This window comes from Nasonia vitripennis (genome assembly GCF_009193385.2).
Source record: "Nasonia vitripennis strain AsymCx chromosome 4 unlocalized genomic scaffold, Nvit_psr_1.1 chr4_random0003, whole genome shotgun sequence".
Taxonomy (NCBI): domain Eukaryota; kingdom Metazoa; phylum Arthropoda; class Insecta; order Hymenoptera; family Pteromalidae; genus Nasonia; species Nasonia vitripennis.
The window spans coordinates 155842-176112 of NW_022279638.1; the positions used below are offsets into that span (position 1 = coordinate 155842).

Below are 20271 nucleotides of genomic sequence, written 5' to 3' on the forward strand. Positions count from 1 at the left end.
GTATCCATTTTAAGTAAGGCTCTTTTTTTGTACCTATGCATTTTTCTGCTTGACCATTTGTCGAAGGGTGATAAGGAGCAGTAAGTTTGTGACATTTCACTCCACTTATCTTGAGAAATGTTTCAAACTCATATGAAACAAATTGACGGCCATTATCTGGAAAAACAACGCTAGGTACACCATAGGTAGCGAATAACTGACCGAGAATATCGATTGTAGCAGTGCTAGTACTGGAACGTGTAACCTTAACTTCAAGCCATTTACTATAAGCATCAGTGATAACTAGAAGCATCTTACCAGCTACTGGTCCAGCGTAGTCTATATGGATACGTTCCCATGGGCCTTTAGGATATTCCCAATGATGTGTGTTGAATTTAGGAGGAGCATGAGCATGCTTGGTACACTCAGCACAAGATTTAGCAATAAGATCAATATCTGCATAAATACCTGGCCAGTAAACAAATGATCGTACCAAACCTTTCATTTTGACAATGCCTAAATGCGCCGAATAAATGCCGTTTAAAATTGCTTGACGAAGAGACGATGGAATCACAACTCGATGTTCAAAAATCAAGCAATTTGAAGATAGACCATAAAAAAACTCAGGCGCTTTGTATCCATGACGAGATAAATCTTGAACAGCTTCGAGTAGTGGAATAATTTTACCTCGGTTAGAATCTTTACGAGTTTCCTTCGCAATCTGCTCTGCTCGTACGGGAAACTAATTAATCTAGTTGATACTAAATGTGTCAAAAGAATCAAGTTCTGTAATTTCTTCAATAGCGTCACCGTTAAAGGAAGTGGAACACGTAAACAATAATCTGCATTTGCATTAGCTTTACTTGGCTTGAACTTAATATCGTAATTAATAAAAACAATAGCGTCACCGTTAAAGGAGGTGGAACACGTAAACAATAATCTGCATTTGCATTAGCTTTACTTGGCTTGAACTTAATATCCTCTCTTAAAAAAATAATGGCCTTTGTTGTGAAGCATTTAATACGTGATTCTGATTGGTTGCTGGCTGGTTGCCTAGGCAACGAGATCAGAACCGCGCATTAAATTCATAACCCTCAAAACAGTCATAACTCATAACCCTGGTAGAAATGTTTGAGGTGTTTAAAATGAAATGTCGAAACCTTGATAACAGATAAAATATATGTAATATAACTAGCAAGAAATTTTAGTAAAAATTAATCATTACCAAGAGTGTGTAGTATTACAACATGTGTATTGAAAAGTGGCACCCTAACCCTATTTGAAGTAGTAATAAAGTGTGTGAATATTATTTAGTTTTATTTTGAAATGTCAGTGAGAAGTTCAATTAAAAGAATAAAGAGTTTGAAGATATACTGTGTCTCTGTGCCCAAAGTCGCCCTCGGTGAGGTTTGAAAGGTGGATTTAAAGAAAAGTTCAGTATCCGAGTCAGTAAGTTTAAGGCTATCATTAAACAATGCTCTTTGAATTGTAAAAAGTCTACTAGACAATTAAAATATGACAATGCCACTTCCTATGTTACCTAGAAATATGTAACCTAGATGATTCTGATTTAACTGTTTCGTTCATATTTTGACATCCAGGCTCATGCGAATTTTTTAATTGAGCAGGTCAAATTTTACTTATAGCCAGTTACACAGAAACTACTATCTCTAGCACATTGTATTTCTGGTTTCTAGCATATTTTTACATGGAGAAAGTGATAAATGTTTTGGCTTTTTTGTCAAGGTATTAGGTAATTAGAATTTTGACTTTTAATAGTTGTGAGAGATTTTGAGACCGATACCTGTTTTTCCATTTTTGCATTTATTCTCATTCAAAAACAGGTCTAGAGAGATCATATTTACCATATAGATTTCTTTTGTGATTGTGGAAAGATATTTAAAGTTGAATCAACGTTAATTAAAATACTTTTGTGTTCGACTACCACACCCATGATAATTATTTAGTCGTATAGCATGAGTTTGCATTCACATCAGTATCGGAGTCGAAATCAGAAGTTTTTCAGTTAAGGTCGATTCAACTTTAAATATCTTTTCACAATCACAAAAGAAATCTATATGCAAAATATGAGCTTTCTAGACCTGTTAGTTTTCAAATGAGAAAAAATGCAAAAATGGAGAAACAGGTATCGGTCTCAAAATCTCACAACTGTTAAAAGTCAAAATTCTAATTAATGCCTTGACAAAAAAGCTAAAATACTTATCACTTTTTTTCATGTAAAAATACACTGGAAACCAGAAATACAATATGCTAGAGGTGGTAGTTTCTGTGTAACTGTCTACAAGCAAAATTTGATACGCTAAATTAAAAAATTCATATGGGCCTCGATGTGAAAATATGAATGAAAACAGTTAAATCATAATCATGTAGGTTACATGTTTTCTAGGTAGCATGGTAAGTACCTGTGTACAATTTCAGTTGTATAGCTTTTTTATAATGCAAATAAATGGCATTTTAATGATAGACAAACCCACTAACTCTTTTGTCTTATACTGAACTTTTCTTCAAATTCATTATTCAAACTAATGATGACGACATTGATCATTATTAATATATTTATTAAAAAATAGTCTTGAGGGATTTAGTAACATGTTACATGCTTATAAAATATTAGCAGACGTTATTATGCCGCCCAACACTTATGGTAGATTTTCTACCAGTGTTATTAGACAGAGATAGAATCAAGAGCGCACGAAGCGCGCCTTCATTCCTAGTCGTAGTTAAAATGAGCTGAGTAATCAGCATAATTAGCCATTCGGCAGGATGAAAAATCTGTGTCAATGGCTTGTGATCTGTAAACAGTGTAAAATTACGAGCGTATAAATAATTAAAAAAATGTTGACAAGTTCATACAATAGCTAAAGCTTCCTTGTCGATTTGAGGATAGCGTTATTCAATAGCAGTTAATGTACGGCTCGCATAAGCCATTGGGCTTTCGATTCCGTTGCTAAGTTTATGTGATAAAACAGCTCCGAGTCCTACTTTGTTTGCATCAGTGGCGAGTATGAGAGGTAAGGATGGGTCGTATGGCATCAAGACTTGAGGAGAAATGAGAATATTTTCAAGCTCTTCGTATGCTTTATCAGCAGTTGGTGACCATTGAAAAGATGATGTAAGAAGCATGTCCCGAAGTGGTCAAGCTATTGTAGCTAAATCAGGAATGAATGAATTGTAGTACGTAGCTTTACCAATAAATAATTCTAACTAGCAAAAAACGCTCGCTTCACTCGCGATTAACAAATTAATTGTGATGATATTTAAGGGGATGTCGTCTCGAAAAATGCTCTTTTTCTATTACATAAAATTTTTTGAATAAAGTTTGCTAATAAGAAACCGAGTTTGTAGCGCCGTAGTGTTAAGGTAGTTCACTTGGCTCAGTGGTGCTCAATTCGAAATGGAATTAGAAAATTAATTTTTTTAAATATTATACAGTGTTATCAAGTGTGAAAACTCTAGAATTTTTAGTTTTGTATAACAAAATATTTATAGAAAGTGTTGTAGAGCATCAATATCCTCAAAATTTAGAAAAGTGAGAAATACTGCGCTCATATATATAGATATAGCATAGAATTGAAACTTTCGATTGCTGTAACTTTTCAAAAAGCACCGCTTGCCCTATCAAAATTATATTTCCTTGATTTGTATTATGATTTTACATCATGACCTTTTTTTTCTTAAGTGGCATTGGGAACTCGAAAGTTCATCGCCTCATCTACGCAAGCCTTCCACGCTGCCCTGTCTTGTGTCAACCTCACCCAAGATGCACCCCTCCGATCGACACCTACCCGTCCTATCTCTACTAGATCCGCTGTTACGTTGTCCTCCTATCTGCGTCTAAGTCTACCTAGAGGTCGCGTTACCATCGGCCTGCCCTTCATGACACGCGCTGCCGTACGGTCGTCTCCCATTCTCGCTACGTGCCCTGCCCATCCCAATCTGCGTGATTTTATTATTCTGTAAATATTTGACGACGAGTACAGATTGTGTAACTTATCATTGTGTAGTCTCCTCCATTCCCCAGTTTCCTCATCTTTCTTCGGCCCGTACATTTTTCGCAAGACTTATTTTTCAAATACCCTAAAACGGTTGTCCGCCTGCTTAGTAAGAGCCCACGTTTCGCACCCGTACAGAACCACCGGCAGTATTATTGTCCTGTATATTCTAATTTAAACATTTTTAGACAATAGCCTCGACTTAAGTAAATTACTCACGGCGTAGAAGCAAGCATTACCTGAATGGTGTACTCTTGTTTATTTCGACATTAATGTCGTTTCTATCATTTATGGTCGTACCCAGGTACCTAAATTCGCTAACCTTTTCAAAAGTAAAATTACCAACTCTGAGATCTCCCTCCCCTCTGCAGATGCCTAGTTTATCCACAATCATGTACTTTGTTTTTGATTCACTCACTTCTAATCCTGTGTACTCTGCCGCTTTTACGAGGATTTCCGCGTTTCTTGCTACCGTTTCCTCACAGTCCCCCAGTATATCCAAATCATCTGCGTAGCCTAGTATCTGCGGTGTTCCATTAGGCGTTGCGCCAAGCTAGCTAACCTGCATTTTTCTAACAACATACTCTAACGTTAAGTTGAACAGCACCGTAGAGAGCCTATCCCCTTGTTTTAAACCATTGCGTATCGTGAAGGGTTCTGATACATTACCGCCTACTCGGACCTTTTTCGTGCTTCCGTTCAGACATATTTGAATCAATCTCACGAGTTTTTTTGGTACACCGAGAAGTACTAGAATTTGATACATTTTGCTTCGCTTAATAGAATCGTACGCTTTTTTAAAATCTATAAATAGTTGGTGTATGGTTTCGCAAAATTCCCACTTTTTCTCCAACAACTGACTTATGGTAAACATTTGATCTGCTTTCTTGTTTTTTAGTTTTTTAATCACGGCCTCTACTTCTTGGTAGCTCGGTTCCTCCACGTGGAGTTCAGCAGTGTGAATTCCGTCCCCTAATTCTTCGCTATTTTCGTGCACATTTAACAATTTATCGAAATAATTTTTCCATAGCGACAGTAATTCGTTGTCATTTGTTACAAGGTCCCCGTTTTCGTCCTTAATCAATTGCGCTCTACTCCTAAAACCCTTTCTGATGGCGTTAATCCCTCTGTACATTTCACGGGGGTTATTTTCCTTACTGTTTGTTTCTATTCTCCTAATAAGATTCTGTTGATACTTCCGCTTCTTATATCTGTAGATCGCACCCGCCTGTTTCCTTACGTTAGAATACTCTTTTACGGTCCTATCGCTTATATTTTGTAAGCTATCTAATTTAGCCTTTTTGCGCTTTTCAAACCAGAGTTCGCACTCGTCGTCAAACCATGGTTTGCTTTTTGGCTTTTTCTTTTTACCCAGTACTTTGTTCGCGGCCTCTTTTACCGTTTTTTCGATGTCCCCCCATAAGCCATTCGGTTCGTCATTCCCCTTCGGCGATATATTTGCTTCTTCAAGTGCCTGAAACCTGTTATTAATTTCTATCTAGTACCTAATTCGCTCTGTTCTATCTCTTTTTAATATCGAAGCTTTCTATCTTGTTTGTTCGCTTACTATTTTGATTCGCTACTAATCTAGCTCTTAATTTGGCTACTACTAGGAAGTGGTCCAAGTCGCTATCTGCCCCTCTCGCTATGAGCCCTTACGTCGAGAACGTTAGTATGATGTCTTTTTTCAACGAAAAAATGATCAATTTGGTTCTGTGTGGCCCCGTCCGGCGATGTCCACGTTGCTTTGTGTATGTCCTTGTGCTTAAAACACGTAGTTTTGATTATAAGAACTTATGCTGCCGCAAAATTTATGACCCTAATACCGTTATCGTTGCTGGCTTCGTGCAGGCTTTCCTTCCCTATAGTAGGCCTAAACATTTCCTCCCTACCTATTTTAGCATTGAAATAGCCTAATACTATTCTTGTGTCGTACGACGCGAACTGATCGATTACCTGCTCTAAAGTTTCGTAATAGAGATCCTTAGCTTTTTCTTCTTTGCCCTCCGTAGGACAGTGTACATTAATAAATACATATCTATACCATTCACCTTCGATGATGATGTACGAGAGCCTATCATTGACGGATTTGAAACTTTTAACCGAATGTATGATGCTTTTGCTTACGAGAAATCCGGTGCCTAGGGATCCCCCACTCCCGGTCCCATACAGGTACGTGAAGTTACCCGATACCAGTACTCCACCATCTGTCCACCGCGATTCCTGTATTGCTACCAAATCTAGATTGTACCTATCAGCTTCCTTTATGAGTTCTTTAAACGCGCCTGCTCTGTATAGACTGCGAACATTCCAGGTTCCGACCGTTAAGTCTCATTTGGTCTGGTTTTGATTGTTTTGAGCCATGATAGTACGTTAAACCCGCGCGCTTTGGATCCTGTTCCAATCGCAGGTGAGTCCACCGTTCTAGAGGTGATAACCCCCATACCTCTCTAGAAATAAGTATAAGAGCTTTCCGACTTTGACGAGGACAGTGTCAACTCGTCGTCAGACACACTACGGTTTCAGTCTTGCATCCTAACGCTCCCCTGCGAGGCAGCGCGCCTTCGCTGGCATCGTTCACGCGTAAGACCAGATGACGAATCATTCTACACATCCCCTATCGGGGCAGTTGTCATCGCTCCCGCATCCTCCTCGGCAGCAGGGTTTTTGCCCATTTTTGTAATGTGTGATGAAAGAGATAGATTGAGAGATAAGAGATAATGTGAAGTGTTTTTGTTGTTGTGGTGCTTGCGTAGTGTTTCTAGATGAATGCGTTCGACAGTGTGGGCTCATCACACCCACGCGTGTTCCTATCGGCTGTCCGCGGCTGCTTATTCAATGTATTCGCAGCTAACCTCTTTCTTAGGGACTGTTCCTCTATTTGCAACCTAAGGACGCGCTGTGTAGTCGTGATAGGCACCCACCCGTCCGATCTGGACGACAACGACCAAGACCCGCTTAGGATAGCGGCATTGTAGCAGTTACATCATGACCTAGTATTTGAAAAAAATGTAAGATTAATTTTCTTCGTAATTAAACAAAATGTACATTATATTTAGACTTAGCTTATGCTTCTCATGTTAAAATACACAACTTCAAGACCCGATATCTTAAAAAATCATACCGCTTAGGAGGTAAAAAATGTTACCACGTTATAGAGGGCACTTAATAGGATATATTTACAAAATTGCAGCAATCTGTAAGAATATTAATTTTTTAAGTAAACTACCTTAAGTTTAATGAATCGTTCTACTAAAAGAAAATTTCGGTCGGACTTTTTGTTTTTCTAAAATCTTGTAAATACAGACAGATGTTTACGCGTACTTCGTCGTACTCATGCGATTACAGCGCTAACCTTAAAATCTTATTTTACATAAAACTTTTTAAATAAACCTTGCAAATAAAAACCGTGTCTGTAGCGCCGTAGTGTTAAGTTTAAAGAATCGTTCTACCGAAAGAAAAGTTCAATCGGACATTCTGTTTTTCTAGAAGTTTAAAAATATATAATACTCCGTGGTAGATTTGCGAAGCTTTCGCGCTGACATCCCCTTAATTATTTGACGTGTCATTATTAAATATACTGTTAAATATTAGATGTACACTCGATAGTAGTTAATTCTTGTGGAACGTTTTTAAAATGCTCCAATAAGATTGCCAGATTGATAAATTTTAACCAATCAAAAGCACGACTTCTAAAACGTTTCATAAGAATTAATTACCGTCGAGTATAAATGAATATATTCAATACAGCCAACATTCTATAAAAGTAGTTATAGCTACTAATACACAGGACCGTCTTTAAAATTATAGAATAATACAGAAATAAATTTTGAATATTAAAAAATGTTTTCAAACTCTTTGTAATTATTTGATGACACTATTAATTATATTAACAAAATCTAACTAATCTATTGATTAAACATTTTTTTTATTTACATTTATAAAATAATGTAAATTGTGAGATTATAAGAATCATAACATTTATATTCTGTACTAAAATGTAATACATAATACGATATTTACTTTTATATTAAATGATAATGATATCTTCAATCCCTAACGAAAAAGAAAAATGAAAACAATTGAAAAAAAAAACGTTATGAACTGCAGATGATAGCATAAAAATGTCGGAATTGAGACACAGATAGCAGTAATCTATTGTTGTCTTCAGTTTTCTTTAGTTTGCTAGATACTTCAGTTGGATTTCTTTTTTTTCAGGTGTAAAATTTTACAATTTAAAAAATAAATTAAAAAATGAATAGAATAGACAATAACTATTAATAAGTGAAGACAACAGTTTTTTCATAGTTCAAAGCAGTTTTCTTCATTTTATAATTGCTGTCTTCGACGTTCACTAGTTTGTTCCCAATTAAAACAGCTATCTTCGGATTTCTACACATTTTTCTTTTTGAAGAACACGCCTTTAATAACATAAAAAAAATTAACTTTAAAAATGTAAAAGGTTAGGCAAGTTTGATATATTCCGCAACGAAATAATAGATAAAAAAGAACTGAGATCAATCAACCAAAGTCAAGTTCATTATATTTAATTATAATAATGCAACAACATTTTTTTTTGGTCAATAAAGGGCTTACTTAACTTAAAGTTAAATTATATACTGATCAATTAAAAAGAATTCTCAAGATACTTACTACGTAACTTGCCATGACCGTTTCATTGTACTTATGGTGTTTGTATAACGTTATAATAAAATACGCAAAGAGAAAATTTTAGTTGTTCACCAATAAACAAAATAAAACGGTCATGGCAAGTTACGTAGTAAGTATCTTGAGAGTTTTGAAGTGAATACTTCTATAGGCTCGCCGGGTACACATTTTACTGGGGAGTGAATCGGCGAGCGGCGAACGTCACGGCGGTGCGACAGATCGAACGTCACGAAAGCAGCGGCAGCTGACATCAAAATATTGTGTATGTACCAAGTAAACTTAGAGAAAGTGTAAAGATATTTACTCAAAGATAGGTTTATTTAGAATGACAGTTATTATTTACAATGAATAATATGAAGTTGCATGAAAAACAATAGAACTTAAAAGGACGTTAATTAAAATATACCGCTGTCGGATAGCTCTATGGCGTTCTCTTTTAGTCTCTTATCTACTTTGTTGTTGATAATCTTCTGCATGGCTTGATTACGTGGTTGGTAACATTGTTTTATTGGTGTAAGATCTATTAGTTATATGTGATATTTTAACGGTGGGGTGCATCTTGTTACGTTTTTGACTTTCTTTAGTTCATATTTAAGGAATTCCACCAGAATTCTTGATTGTTCCGGGTTTTTCGCTCGAAGGCTTCGGTTCAACATAGTTCGCATTTTTAGAGTAGCAGTGATGTAACTGGATTGATAGGGTGGCCGAAAATGGATGCCTTGTACTGCATCCTTGATAAAATATCGATGCCCAGAATCACCTCGTGAGGCATAGACGCTAAGATGAAACAGTATATTATGCTTATTTTGTCAAAAAAGCGACAAAAAAGCGAATGTGATGATCACCTACGCACACGAGTATTGTATACTGTTTTTTGACACAAGTGTGCGAATCTACGTTCTTAGCAAATAAGCGTGCGCGAAATTCAGAATTTCGTGCACGCTGTGCATGAAATTCAGAATTTCGCGCATGCTACGCAGCTAGCAGAAATCAAATTTCGCACACAGAGTGTCAAAAAAGGAGTTGGTAACTTTCCGTCTCATGATCTCCATGACTTTTTACATACTACTGTCGATATTTATTTATTTGCCGTCCGCTATTCTTGCAGCCAGGTATTCCAGATTATAGGCCATTTCTGCCTGCAGCAGTGACTTGCGATGCCTTCGTTAATAAAGAAAAATGCAGCGCTTGTGTCTATGAGTACTGTTACTCTCCATGTGTCTATTTTCACTGCAATGGCCGTTCGCCCGTCCTTCAATTTGAAAGAGGGGTCGCACTCTCTGGTGATCCCTCCTCTTTTTGTTTTCTGGCTTCTTACATGAGCATTTCATGGAGAAAACCCTGTCTTTTCCACAGTAGGAACAGAGCAGGTGTCTTGAATTATCACGGGCCCGTCGGCTATGTTCTGGTTATTTGCATCGCTAGCAGCATTGCTCCCAAGGGTAGGGCCTGTCAGAAGCCACTATATTGACATTGGCTGCTGTGCTCTTGTCGCTGATAGTGCATTCCTCTCTCAGTGCCTCTCACCGTTTGGCTTTTCGTCTTAGCTTGGTGATTGCGATGACGTCATTTCTGTCAAAATGCAAGCGGTATTCCGGTCGCATGTGTTTATAAATACGGTTGTTGCTCGCCGGTGTAGCGGCAAATATTGACTGGATCCCTGTAAAAGATAGTCTATTTAAACTACTCGGCTTATACTAAATAACAATAATTAATATGAATAATCGCGGTTCTGTACCGGAGCTGACCGTCGTCGGTCTATTACCCTGATTGGTCGGTGATAACGGTACAGTACTAGTGATCGATCGATTAGATAACTACCTAATAACGAGATACGTCACCAAATGCAAGGGCGTGCAATCGACCATAAGAATACGAGAGAGATGCAATGTTCGTCGCAAACCGGACCAAAGCCCGATGGTGACAAGCGCCGGTCAGCGACGATTTGCACGAGCTTACGCAGGTGCGAGTCAGTGCTCTTGTAGCAGATCTTTAGCAGACGCAGGTCAGGTCAGTCTCTATAGCAGGCTTTTCGCAGATTTGGAGATGACCTGCTATCCAACGAGTTTCGTTCCCGAATTCACTCGCAAACTCCCTTTCCTCGATCTTTCGTCGATACCGTAGTCTGACAGCGTCATCTGCTGATCAAACCTAACTTTTCGCAAGAAACATGCTACTAACACGCGAAAAGCGCGCGAGGATACAAATATCTCGCAGCTCGTTACGATTTAGTGGTTCTGTAAGTATTATTATTGCCTTTATGTCATAGATAATAAAAGAACAAGATTTATATTTTTAAAAAAGAGATTGACGTACCTGTATAAAGTTTGTAGGACAAACGTGATCTCTTAAGAACGGCTGACTCATATCGGGCATTTGACTAACCCTAAAAAACGAAAGTTACTTATATTTTTGGTATAAATATTATATATGGTGCCTAATATTTTGCATAACAGGCTTTTTTCATTTCGTCCTTGGGACAAAAGTGCTTACACACACACAAACCCTAACGCCGCGCAGGGATGCTGATACCCCGTATGTGGCGCGTGCCCTGGATGGTGGATAATGAAATGCTCATCGGCGCGTTGAGGTCTTCTCAATCAGCCGAAGGGTAGAGCAGAAATAAAATATGCTCCGCGGACAAACAAGCTAGGGAAAGAAACCCCGAAGATAAATCAAACATGGATAGTGAGTTAATAACATTACTACCTCAAGCGGGTTAAGCCACAGAGCCCAGTCCCGTGATTGATTCTGATCAAGTAAAAGCCCCGGTGGTCAGCGCTGGCTCCATGGAGATTGCGGGGGGGGGGGGGGGGAGGGCAAACTTACTTAGAAGCCGCAGAGGTTTGTCACCTGACCCCTGCTGCATGTAGAGACGCAGGTGATATGGAAATGGAGGTTGATGCAGACAAGGATCAAAGAGATGTTTGCATAACGTAAAAAAATGTGCACTTAAACCGCCTTCACAGCAGAATCGAGATTAAAGATCTTGCTCATATTATAAAAGCAAGCTATAGGAATCTCTGCATGGCAGATGATAACTTACAGTAATGCCAACGCCCGGGAACTCAGGGGAGGGAAACCCAGACAACCCCAAGTCTTAGATCTCGGTAGGCGGGTACAACAAAGGAAGCCCCAACTACTCCGCAGGATGAAAATGGAGGAATTAAAGGAGAAGATAACCAACCTAAAAAGGCAGCGTGGCAGGAAGTCATCACAAGAAAGTCAAAGAATCAGGAGAAAAAGGCAAACAAAGAGGATAAAAGTGTCACAAACCAGAATAGGACCAGCAAGGATGGACCGAAGCTGGCAAGACCTCCCAGAGCGGTTGCTTTAATCATAAAGGCTGTAGAAGAAAAGAGCTATGCAGACATTTTGTCGAATATGAAAGTGGCTCCGTTAACACGCTGGGGAATAGCATAAATATTCTAATCTTCTGATTGAGCTTAAACGTACAAGAGAAGGCAAAACCTCAGACTTTCAGGAAGCGGTTAATACAGTACTGATAAAAGGCGCCGGAATAAAAACATTACATCAAGAAGAGATTATTGAATTAAGGGGACGGATACACCTTAAATAGTCAAAAAATTCAATTTTTTGTTTATATTTTTCCCGAATTGTTTAAAAAATGAATTAAACTATTTAAATATTCAGGTATAATGTAAGAAACATAAAACCATGCTTATATGTGCCATATTATCAGGTATGACATTTCATTAAAGGCTAAAATTCAGAATTTCCATCTTTCAGCTACCGCAGACTTACTTAAGATTTGGGCTTTGAAGGGCACTTTTATACTAATAGATATGCTTCAAACACATATAGTTTCCAGATGAGTGTAAGGTTTTACAAAAAAATATTATATGAAAAAGTTTTCTGAAAATAATCAACAAAAATTGTTAAACACTTTAAAAAATAACAAATCTTTTGTTAATATCCAGACATATATATATATATATATATATATATATATATATATATATAACTTTGAGGGTATTTTTTTAAAAAGGTGAGAAAATTTTACAAAAAAGTATCTTAATGTCTATAGTGAAAAATGCTTTCCTAAGGAGCTATAATAGTATATTGTGTACCAAGGGCGTAAAGTGGGCTTTTTTAGGCCGAGTTTGGAATTTGCAGTACGAGTCAAGGCGAGTTAGCCCGAGCCGAAGGCGAGGGCGTTTACGAGCCGCAGACGAGTACTGCAAAATCCACGAGGCCAAAAAGCCCACTTAGCCCTTGGTGCACACCATATTTTATGTAACGCGCGGACGTATTTTCGCGTTTTTTTCGTACGTGTTAAGAGGGACTGATGTGACTATTTTTTGACACGGCAACCGTGCTCTTGTCTTGTTCAAACATTATATAAAAGTCAAATTCATTTTTGTTTTTTTTGTAAATAAATAATTGATTTTAACAGTACCGAATTTATAATGAGAAAATTGGAAAAAAATGAAATAAAGTATTATGTAAAGGGTTTTAATGAAAAAAATAAGAAATTTCAACAATGTTAATTTATATTTAGTTATAAATTATATATTGTTCAAGAACATAACAGTTTGTACATTTTTTATTTAATAATAAATAATGCAAATCTATCAAAATCAACTTTTTTTTTTAAATTACAAAAAAAAAATTTTGCGGGCAATAAAGGTTTTTATTGCCCGCTAAAATAACTTTTTTGCCCGCCGGTCAAAAAAGAGTCACTTTAGTCCCTATTAATAGGTACGAAAAATGCGAAAATCGTTCGCGTGTTACATAAATTAATTAATTTGTACTGAAAACCCAAAAATTGCTACAATTGACATCTTTGGCTCCCTACCATTTTGGTAAAAAGTTATTAAAGAATTAGAATTAAGTTATTAAAAAATTTAATTAAGAATTTAATTAAGTTATTAAAAAAATCTGAAAGAATTCAGGTGCATTGGAAACTGTTTCCGGAACATATTAACCGTGAGTTGAAGAATATATATATATATACAGTGACAGTGCATATGTCCTCACAACAGCTCAGCATTAGCCCAGCACATACACGCGCGTGAAGCGCGCACACACACACATGCAAACACGCAATGCGACGACTATCAAGGCGGTAGGAGCCGCGCGCGAAGCATAGAAGTAGAATAGGAGAGAGAGAGAGAGAGAGGGGGGCAAAAGGAAAGCAGCGCGACAATAGTTGACGCTGACTAATAAATACGCAACAAGAGAGAACGAGATAGCAGAGCCGGATTCGCACGAAGCAATCGATCGAAGAAGGACTATCGATCAGCAGAGAGAAGCGCCACCCGCTCTCTCGACTCCCGACTCTGGTAGCGACCACACGTGGCCAGGAGCCACGAAAGCCGTCGGATCCGCTCATCTCTAAGGGCACGGCTCCAGATCAGACCATCAGGCCGAGGACCATGACATCGTGCCCAGGATAACGCAACACAGTGCCTGCAGCTCCCGCCAACGCCACGAGGAGGAGTTCAGTGGGCCGCCGACCAAACGGCGCTGACGAGGTGGAACCCAGAGCAACCAGCCCGTCCAGCAGCGGCAACGCGACGTTCATCGGCAAACCCGTGAGTTTGTCCTGTGTCGGCGAATAGCCCATCTCTCTCTCTCTCTCTCTCTCTCTCTCTCTCTCTCTCTCTCTCCCTCACTCTCTTTCTCTCTCTCTCTCTCTCTCGGTTAATTTGGCGCATGACACACCACGTGCAGAAGAGCACGAGTGAGTATATAGTTTAGTGTAGGACCAAGGGCAAAGCCCGATTGTAGCGCATAGTGCGCCGACCGATCTCGATGGTCGCCTCGACGCAAAACACACGCACACACGATTGCATGTAGTGAATAAACGTTCTGAAGGCAGATGAAGCCCGAAGGTTCTCTTAGCATAAATTATTGCTAAAACCCTTGCTTCCATTCATAAATAAGCCGAGCACAGAAGGACTCGGACACTCTCCGCGGTCCGTCAAGACAGAGATACTGAGCAGCCGAGGTGAGTTCCTGGTCGTCACTCGACGATCCTCTTGTTAACGTGGTAGCCTTGCGCGTCGGTTCCTAAGCTCGGTGGGACACACTTATCCGATTTCGCGCTAGCAAGGCCACAACGTTACAATATATATATATATATATAGATATATATATATATCTTCCTATATTATATAGTCATTTTGGCAAGACTCCCCCCCACCACCCCTCCACCACCCCCCCACCTTGGCCCCCCCACCAAAACACGTAAAATTCTTTCATTTTTCTGTTATTTTCAAAAATCTCAAATGGTTATCTTTCATGAAATTATCATTGAATGAAAATTTGAGATTACAGACTTAAGATCATGAATTTGAAAATTCGGTTCTCGATGAAGAAGAAAATGAAAGTGCAACAAAATTTGAATTACAAAATGATGTTAGAAGTATTTTATAAAATTTGATTTGTAATAATGATTTGATTATATAAATTTTCGGACATAAAATAAATCCAAATGATTTATCGTTGAAAAATGTGATTTTATCACCATTAACGTCTTATATAACAAAAATTAATAAAAATATAGTTGGAAATATTTATGTTAAAAGTTTTGTATTTTATAGTACTGATAGAATTGAAAGTGAAAATGATAACAATTTGATAGACTCAATGCCAACTGAATTTCTAAATTCGTTGTCGCCAAATGGATTACCATCACATAAATTAATATTAAAAAGAGATACGATATTTAGTTGTTCAAGAAATTTGGATATTGATGACGGCCTTTGTAATGGAACAAAAATGATTATTAAGGATATAAAAAAACATTTATTAGTTGGACAAATCTGTACTGTTGAATATTCTGGTGAAATCGTCTTATTGCCACGACTTGATCTAAGACCATCGTTAGATGAGATTAAGTTTCGCTATGACTATTAAGAGATCTAAATGTCAATCTTTTGACAAAGTTGGAATATATTTGCGCACCACAGTTTTTAGTTATGGTCAAATATATGTTGATTTGTCAAGAAACATCAAGAAATAACTCAAAGTTATTTTTAAGAAAGGAGTCTTTTTGCGAGCATGATGATGATTTATTAAAAGATAAAAAGAAACCAAGAAAACCGAACACTAATACAAAAATGTATACAAAAAACATATTATATTCAGAAAACTTTCCAAATTCATTTAATTTTTCACATGACGAATTATTTATTTTTGGTTTATTAATACTTTGTAATACAATAAATATAAAAATATAATGGTAACCAATCTTTAAAATATTTTAACAATCAATACGATTAACTGGTCCAGTTATCGGCAATGTCTACACATATTTCAATTAAAAATAATTAAAAAGTTAAATTTACTTAAGACGTCGTCTACAAAGAAGAGCACCACTTAAACATGAAATATGCTGAAAAATACTTCTGACTTCCTGTAGATGATGTCCAGATGTCAGGATAACCCTTAATTCGACGCAACATTGTCTCCAAGGAAGAGCATCACTTGAACATAAAATATACTGAAAACAACTTCTAACTTCATAGACGATGTTCAGGTCAACGTGACATCGTCAACAAAAAAGCACACAGCTAAAATATTAAATATACCGAAAAATACTCTTGAATGCTTGTAGACGATGTCCAGGTGTCAGGATGACCCGTGGGTTGACGCGACATCATCTAAAGAGAAAAGCATCACTTAAACATAAAGTATACCAAAAAATACTTTTTAATTCTTGTAGACGATATCCAGGTGCCAGGATGACTTCCTGATCTACGGGATATCGTCTATAAAAAAAAGGATTAGATATAACCATAAACGTACAAAAAACCCGTATGCATCGTTTAAATAGTCCTTATCATGATTATACTCAGCATCATCTGATCTGGACCACATCCGGAAGTTTTTATTTGGCATTTTTATACATCTACACTTGAACTATAAGTGTATAAAAATAAAAATTATATATTCTTTGTTTTAAATAAGAGATAAGTATGCCTGTATGTACGGTACTTTGCTAATGTTTATTGTAAATGTTTGAAAAAACAAATTATTCAATAATTACAATTTCCGAGATAAATCTAGGCGTTTATATGCAAATATTACAATCGATGTAGGAGAATTAATTTTTATTAAATATTTTTATCAAATATTGGGATATTTACAGAAAACATTGTTTTTCAAAATAAAGAATTTTAATATTATGTAGAGATGTTTACAGAAAACATCGTTTTCCAAAATAAAGAATTTTAATATTATATAGAGATGTTTACAAAAAACATTGTTTTTCAAAATAAAAAATTTTAATATTATGTAGAGATGGAGATATCTCGTAACCTAAAGCTCAGAATGTTTTGAGAACATTTATGGTTTTATGAGGTAGAAAATTTCCATGCAGATGGCTTTGTGTGTGTGTGTGTGTTTAAGTGCGTGTGTGTTTGTCTGTGAGTGTGTTTTTTATGTTGCATAGGCAGAGCAAGCTCTGCACAAGTGACCCTCCGACACCGGATCCCCATAGGTACTATCGTTAAACAATAGTTCCGTGGGGCCCGTTAACTAGCCTTTTTTGGCTTCTCCTTTGAAGTTCCCATACATCCCCCACCCACCAAGATGATTAGGGGTTCAGGATCAAACTCGTCTTCTTCATTCTAAATCGTCCTGTCGTCTTCTTCATTCTGCATCATCCAGCCGTCTGCTTCCTGCAGCATAGTCTGGTCGTCTGGTTCGAACAACATCGATCGGCGATCCTCTGGACAGACTCAACCCCGACACCTACGTTCTTCAGCATCGGTCTGAGGAGCACTTAGAGGTACTCAAGCCTAGCTCCTATGTTCCTCTGCATCGGGCAGGAGAGTGAGAGCTCAACTCTGTGACCTACGTTCCTCTGCATCAGTCCGAGGAGCGTTTCGTATCTATTACCTAGTGGCCTTCGTCTAGCAACAGTTTTACTCAGCTGTTTCGTCTTGTCCTTTCCTTCTATCCTCTTCGTCATTTCTAACCTTCTTAAGAATAGTCCTTACGTAGTTGTTTATTGCGCACCAGCCATCATTCGACGCTAGCATAGCTGTCATCATTGATTCAGGGGTCACCCTAGTCTGAGGGTAACGCTCGAGTTATTTTCGTTCAATTTCGTATTGCAAACAGTTCCAGAAGACATGCTCCACATCTTCGCTTGCTTCCAAACATACTAGGCAATTTGGATTATCCTCTATCTTGAAGCAGTGTAGGTAGGCTCGAAAACACCCATGTCCGCTCAAAAACTACGTAAGATAGTAATTCACTTCCCCGTGTCGTCTATTGATCCAGCCTACAATACGTAGTATGAGGTGGTGCGCTCATCGCCCCTTTCCACTGGAGTCCCATCGTCTTTGCCACTCAGCTAGGGTTTGTTCCTTTGCGGATTTCCAAACTTCCTTTTGAGAATTGCCACTACGCCGGCTTTCTTCGTATGTATTCTTTCGTTCTGTTGCTAGAAGGTCAATAGGCGGCATACTTGAAATAACGCACACTGCATCTTCTGATACTGTTCGGTAGGCAGAAGCGACTCGCAATGCACTTCTCCTATAAACTGTTAACAGCTTTCGTGCATAGAACTTCACCAACATAGCGTCTGCCCATATTGGGGTACCATATAACATAATTGATGTATTTACACTGGCTATGAGTAACCTTCAACCCTGCGTTTGCCCACCTACATTTGGCATTAGTCGCGATAGTGCAGCACAGACTGTTGCTGCCTTATTACTCGCCCTCTCGAGATGCTGCTTAAACGTTAGTCTGGTGTCTATGGTGATTCCCAGGTACTTAATGGTCGGCTGAGAGTCTATTTTGTGTCCTTCCATTGACAGTGTTATTGTCTCTATTTTCTTCCTACTGGATATAAGGATAGCGTCTGTTTTATGGCTAGCAAGCTCAATTCCAGTCTGCTTTAGCCAATCGTGGATTATGCTTACTGCCTCGTTAGCGATTTTCGTTGCCTCTTCCTTTTGCTTTGCTACTACCACTACTGCAATGTCATCTGCAAATCCTACAACCGTTGCCCCTTCGGGTAGCTCTAGGCTAAGTACTCCATCGTACATAATGTTCCACAATAATGGGCCAAGCACTGATCCTTGTGGGACCCCTCCGGTTACTTGATAGGTTTTCTTGCCGTTCTCTATGTCATACAAAAGGGTTCAGTCTTTCAGATAGTCAAACATAATCCTTCTTATATATGCTCTTTTTTCCGTAGTGCCTTGTGTATCTTGCCCCAGCTAGCTGAGTTAAACGCATTTTTAACATTCAGTGTAATAATAGCACAGTACTTCTTGGATCCTCCTTTCCATCTTTTTCCTTCTGTTGCAGTTCTAGAGGTGTCGACTACTAAGCTTACGGCATCAAGAGTGGAGCGTTTTTTCCTGAAGCCTTATTGATAGATAGATATTTCCTGAAGCCGCTAGTCCGCCTGGTTTTTCAATGACTTGGTCCATTCTAACGCAGATTATGCGCTTTAAAATCTTGTCCGGGTGTCTAGCATGCAGAGTGGTCTGAGGGTGTGTGGTGGTATGAGGCAGCTTCTTCAGGTGGCTTATCTCCATTTGGTAGTAGCACCAGGCGTTGCTTCTTCTAGTTTTTAGGAATCGTCCCTTCTTCGAGACATGAATTGTACAAGACCACAAAGACATCGGAGCGTGCTTGTATAGCTTGTTTCAATGCAATATTGGGTATGCCAACCAGGCCTGGAGTCTTGTTGTTTCCAATTCTTTTGCATGCAGCCAGTAATTTCTCTGTGGTGATTGTTGGAATGATTTCGTCATTTGCTTCCGCTTAAGGAATAGCTGTTACTTCTAGTTGAAAGGGAAACAGTGTGGCTACAATACCATCCAGTAATTCCGGGCTTTCAGGAGGGCGGATATAGCCTCCCTTTATCTTCTTCAATACCACTTGGTGCGGTTGCCCCCAGGGAATTAGCTCAATCTCTTCCTGTAACTCTTTCAGGCACCGTCGTTTATTTTCTCGGATTTTCTTCTTAAATATTCGTGTGGCATCCTTCATTACTTTATTTAGGGCGTCTACCCTGTTGAAAATAATGACGCCATTAGATGACGTTCAATGACGTCATTAGATGACGTTCAATGGCGTCATTAGATGACGTTCAATGGCGTCATTAGATGACGCTCAATGACGTCATTAGATGGCGTCATTTGTAGCTACAAATTCGAACCTTTGATGACGTCATTTTATGATGACGTTATTATAATAAAACTATGAAATTTTACAAAATAAGATATAGGAGAGTCCGTAATTGATTGTAACTATTGTATGATCTATTGTAAATTTCCTTTATTTATTGCTATAAGCGAGTTAGTGATTTTTTTAATTGTTATACATTGTGGCGCGAAATTTTAATTTTAAATTGATTAGAGACCTTTTTAATGTCATATTTCTATTAAATTATGATTAAAACTTCCGAAAACAAAAATGTTTGAGTGTTGCTTCGGTGGTCGAGCCGGTTCTGAGCTGGCACACTTCTGTATAAGACTTTCGATATAAATGAGTATATGTTTTAAAGAATGAAAATAAATCATACAGACGAAACTCATTTGTTCATTTACTATAATTTATCTAAAATTTTTTACTTTAATATATCATATAATATTTGAATATGTATACTAACCGA

The 20271-nt window shown here is 38.0% G+C and overlaps 1 protein-coding gene across 18 annotated transcripts in view; it reads right to left on the bottom strand.

Moving 5' to 3' along the window:
• LOC100679361 (SNF-related serine/threonine-protein kinase) overlaps window positions 1-20271 on the bottom strand; it is a 738484-nt gene that overhangs the window by 62120 nt on the left and 656093 nt on the right. For 13 of the 18 annotated variants that reach the window (XM_032601900.1, XM_032601897.1, XM_032601895.1 and 10 more), the window contains one exon: window positions 10977-11046. In XM_032601900.1, the coding sequence (XP_032457791.1) occupies window positions 10977-11046 (70 nt within the window). Of the gene's footprint in view, window positions 1-8959; window positions 10321-10398; window positions 10898-10976; window positions 11047-20271 lie in introns of those variants that run through there. The other 5 variants (XR_004227331.2, XR_004227329.2, XR_004227330.2 and 2 more) reach the window with 3 other exon arrangements.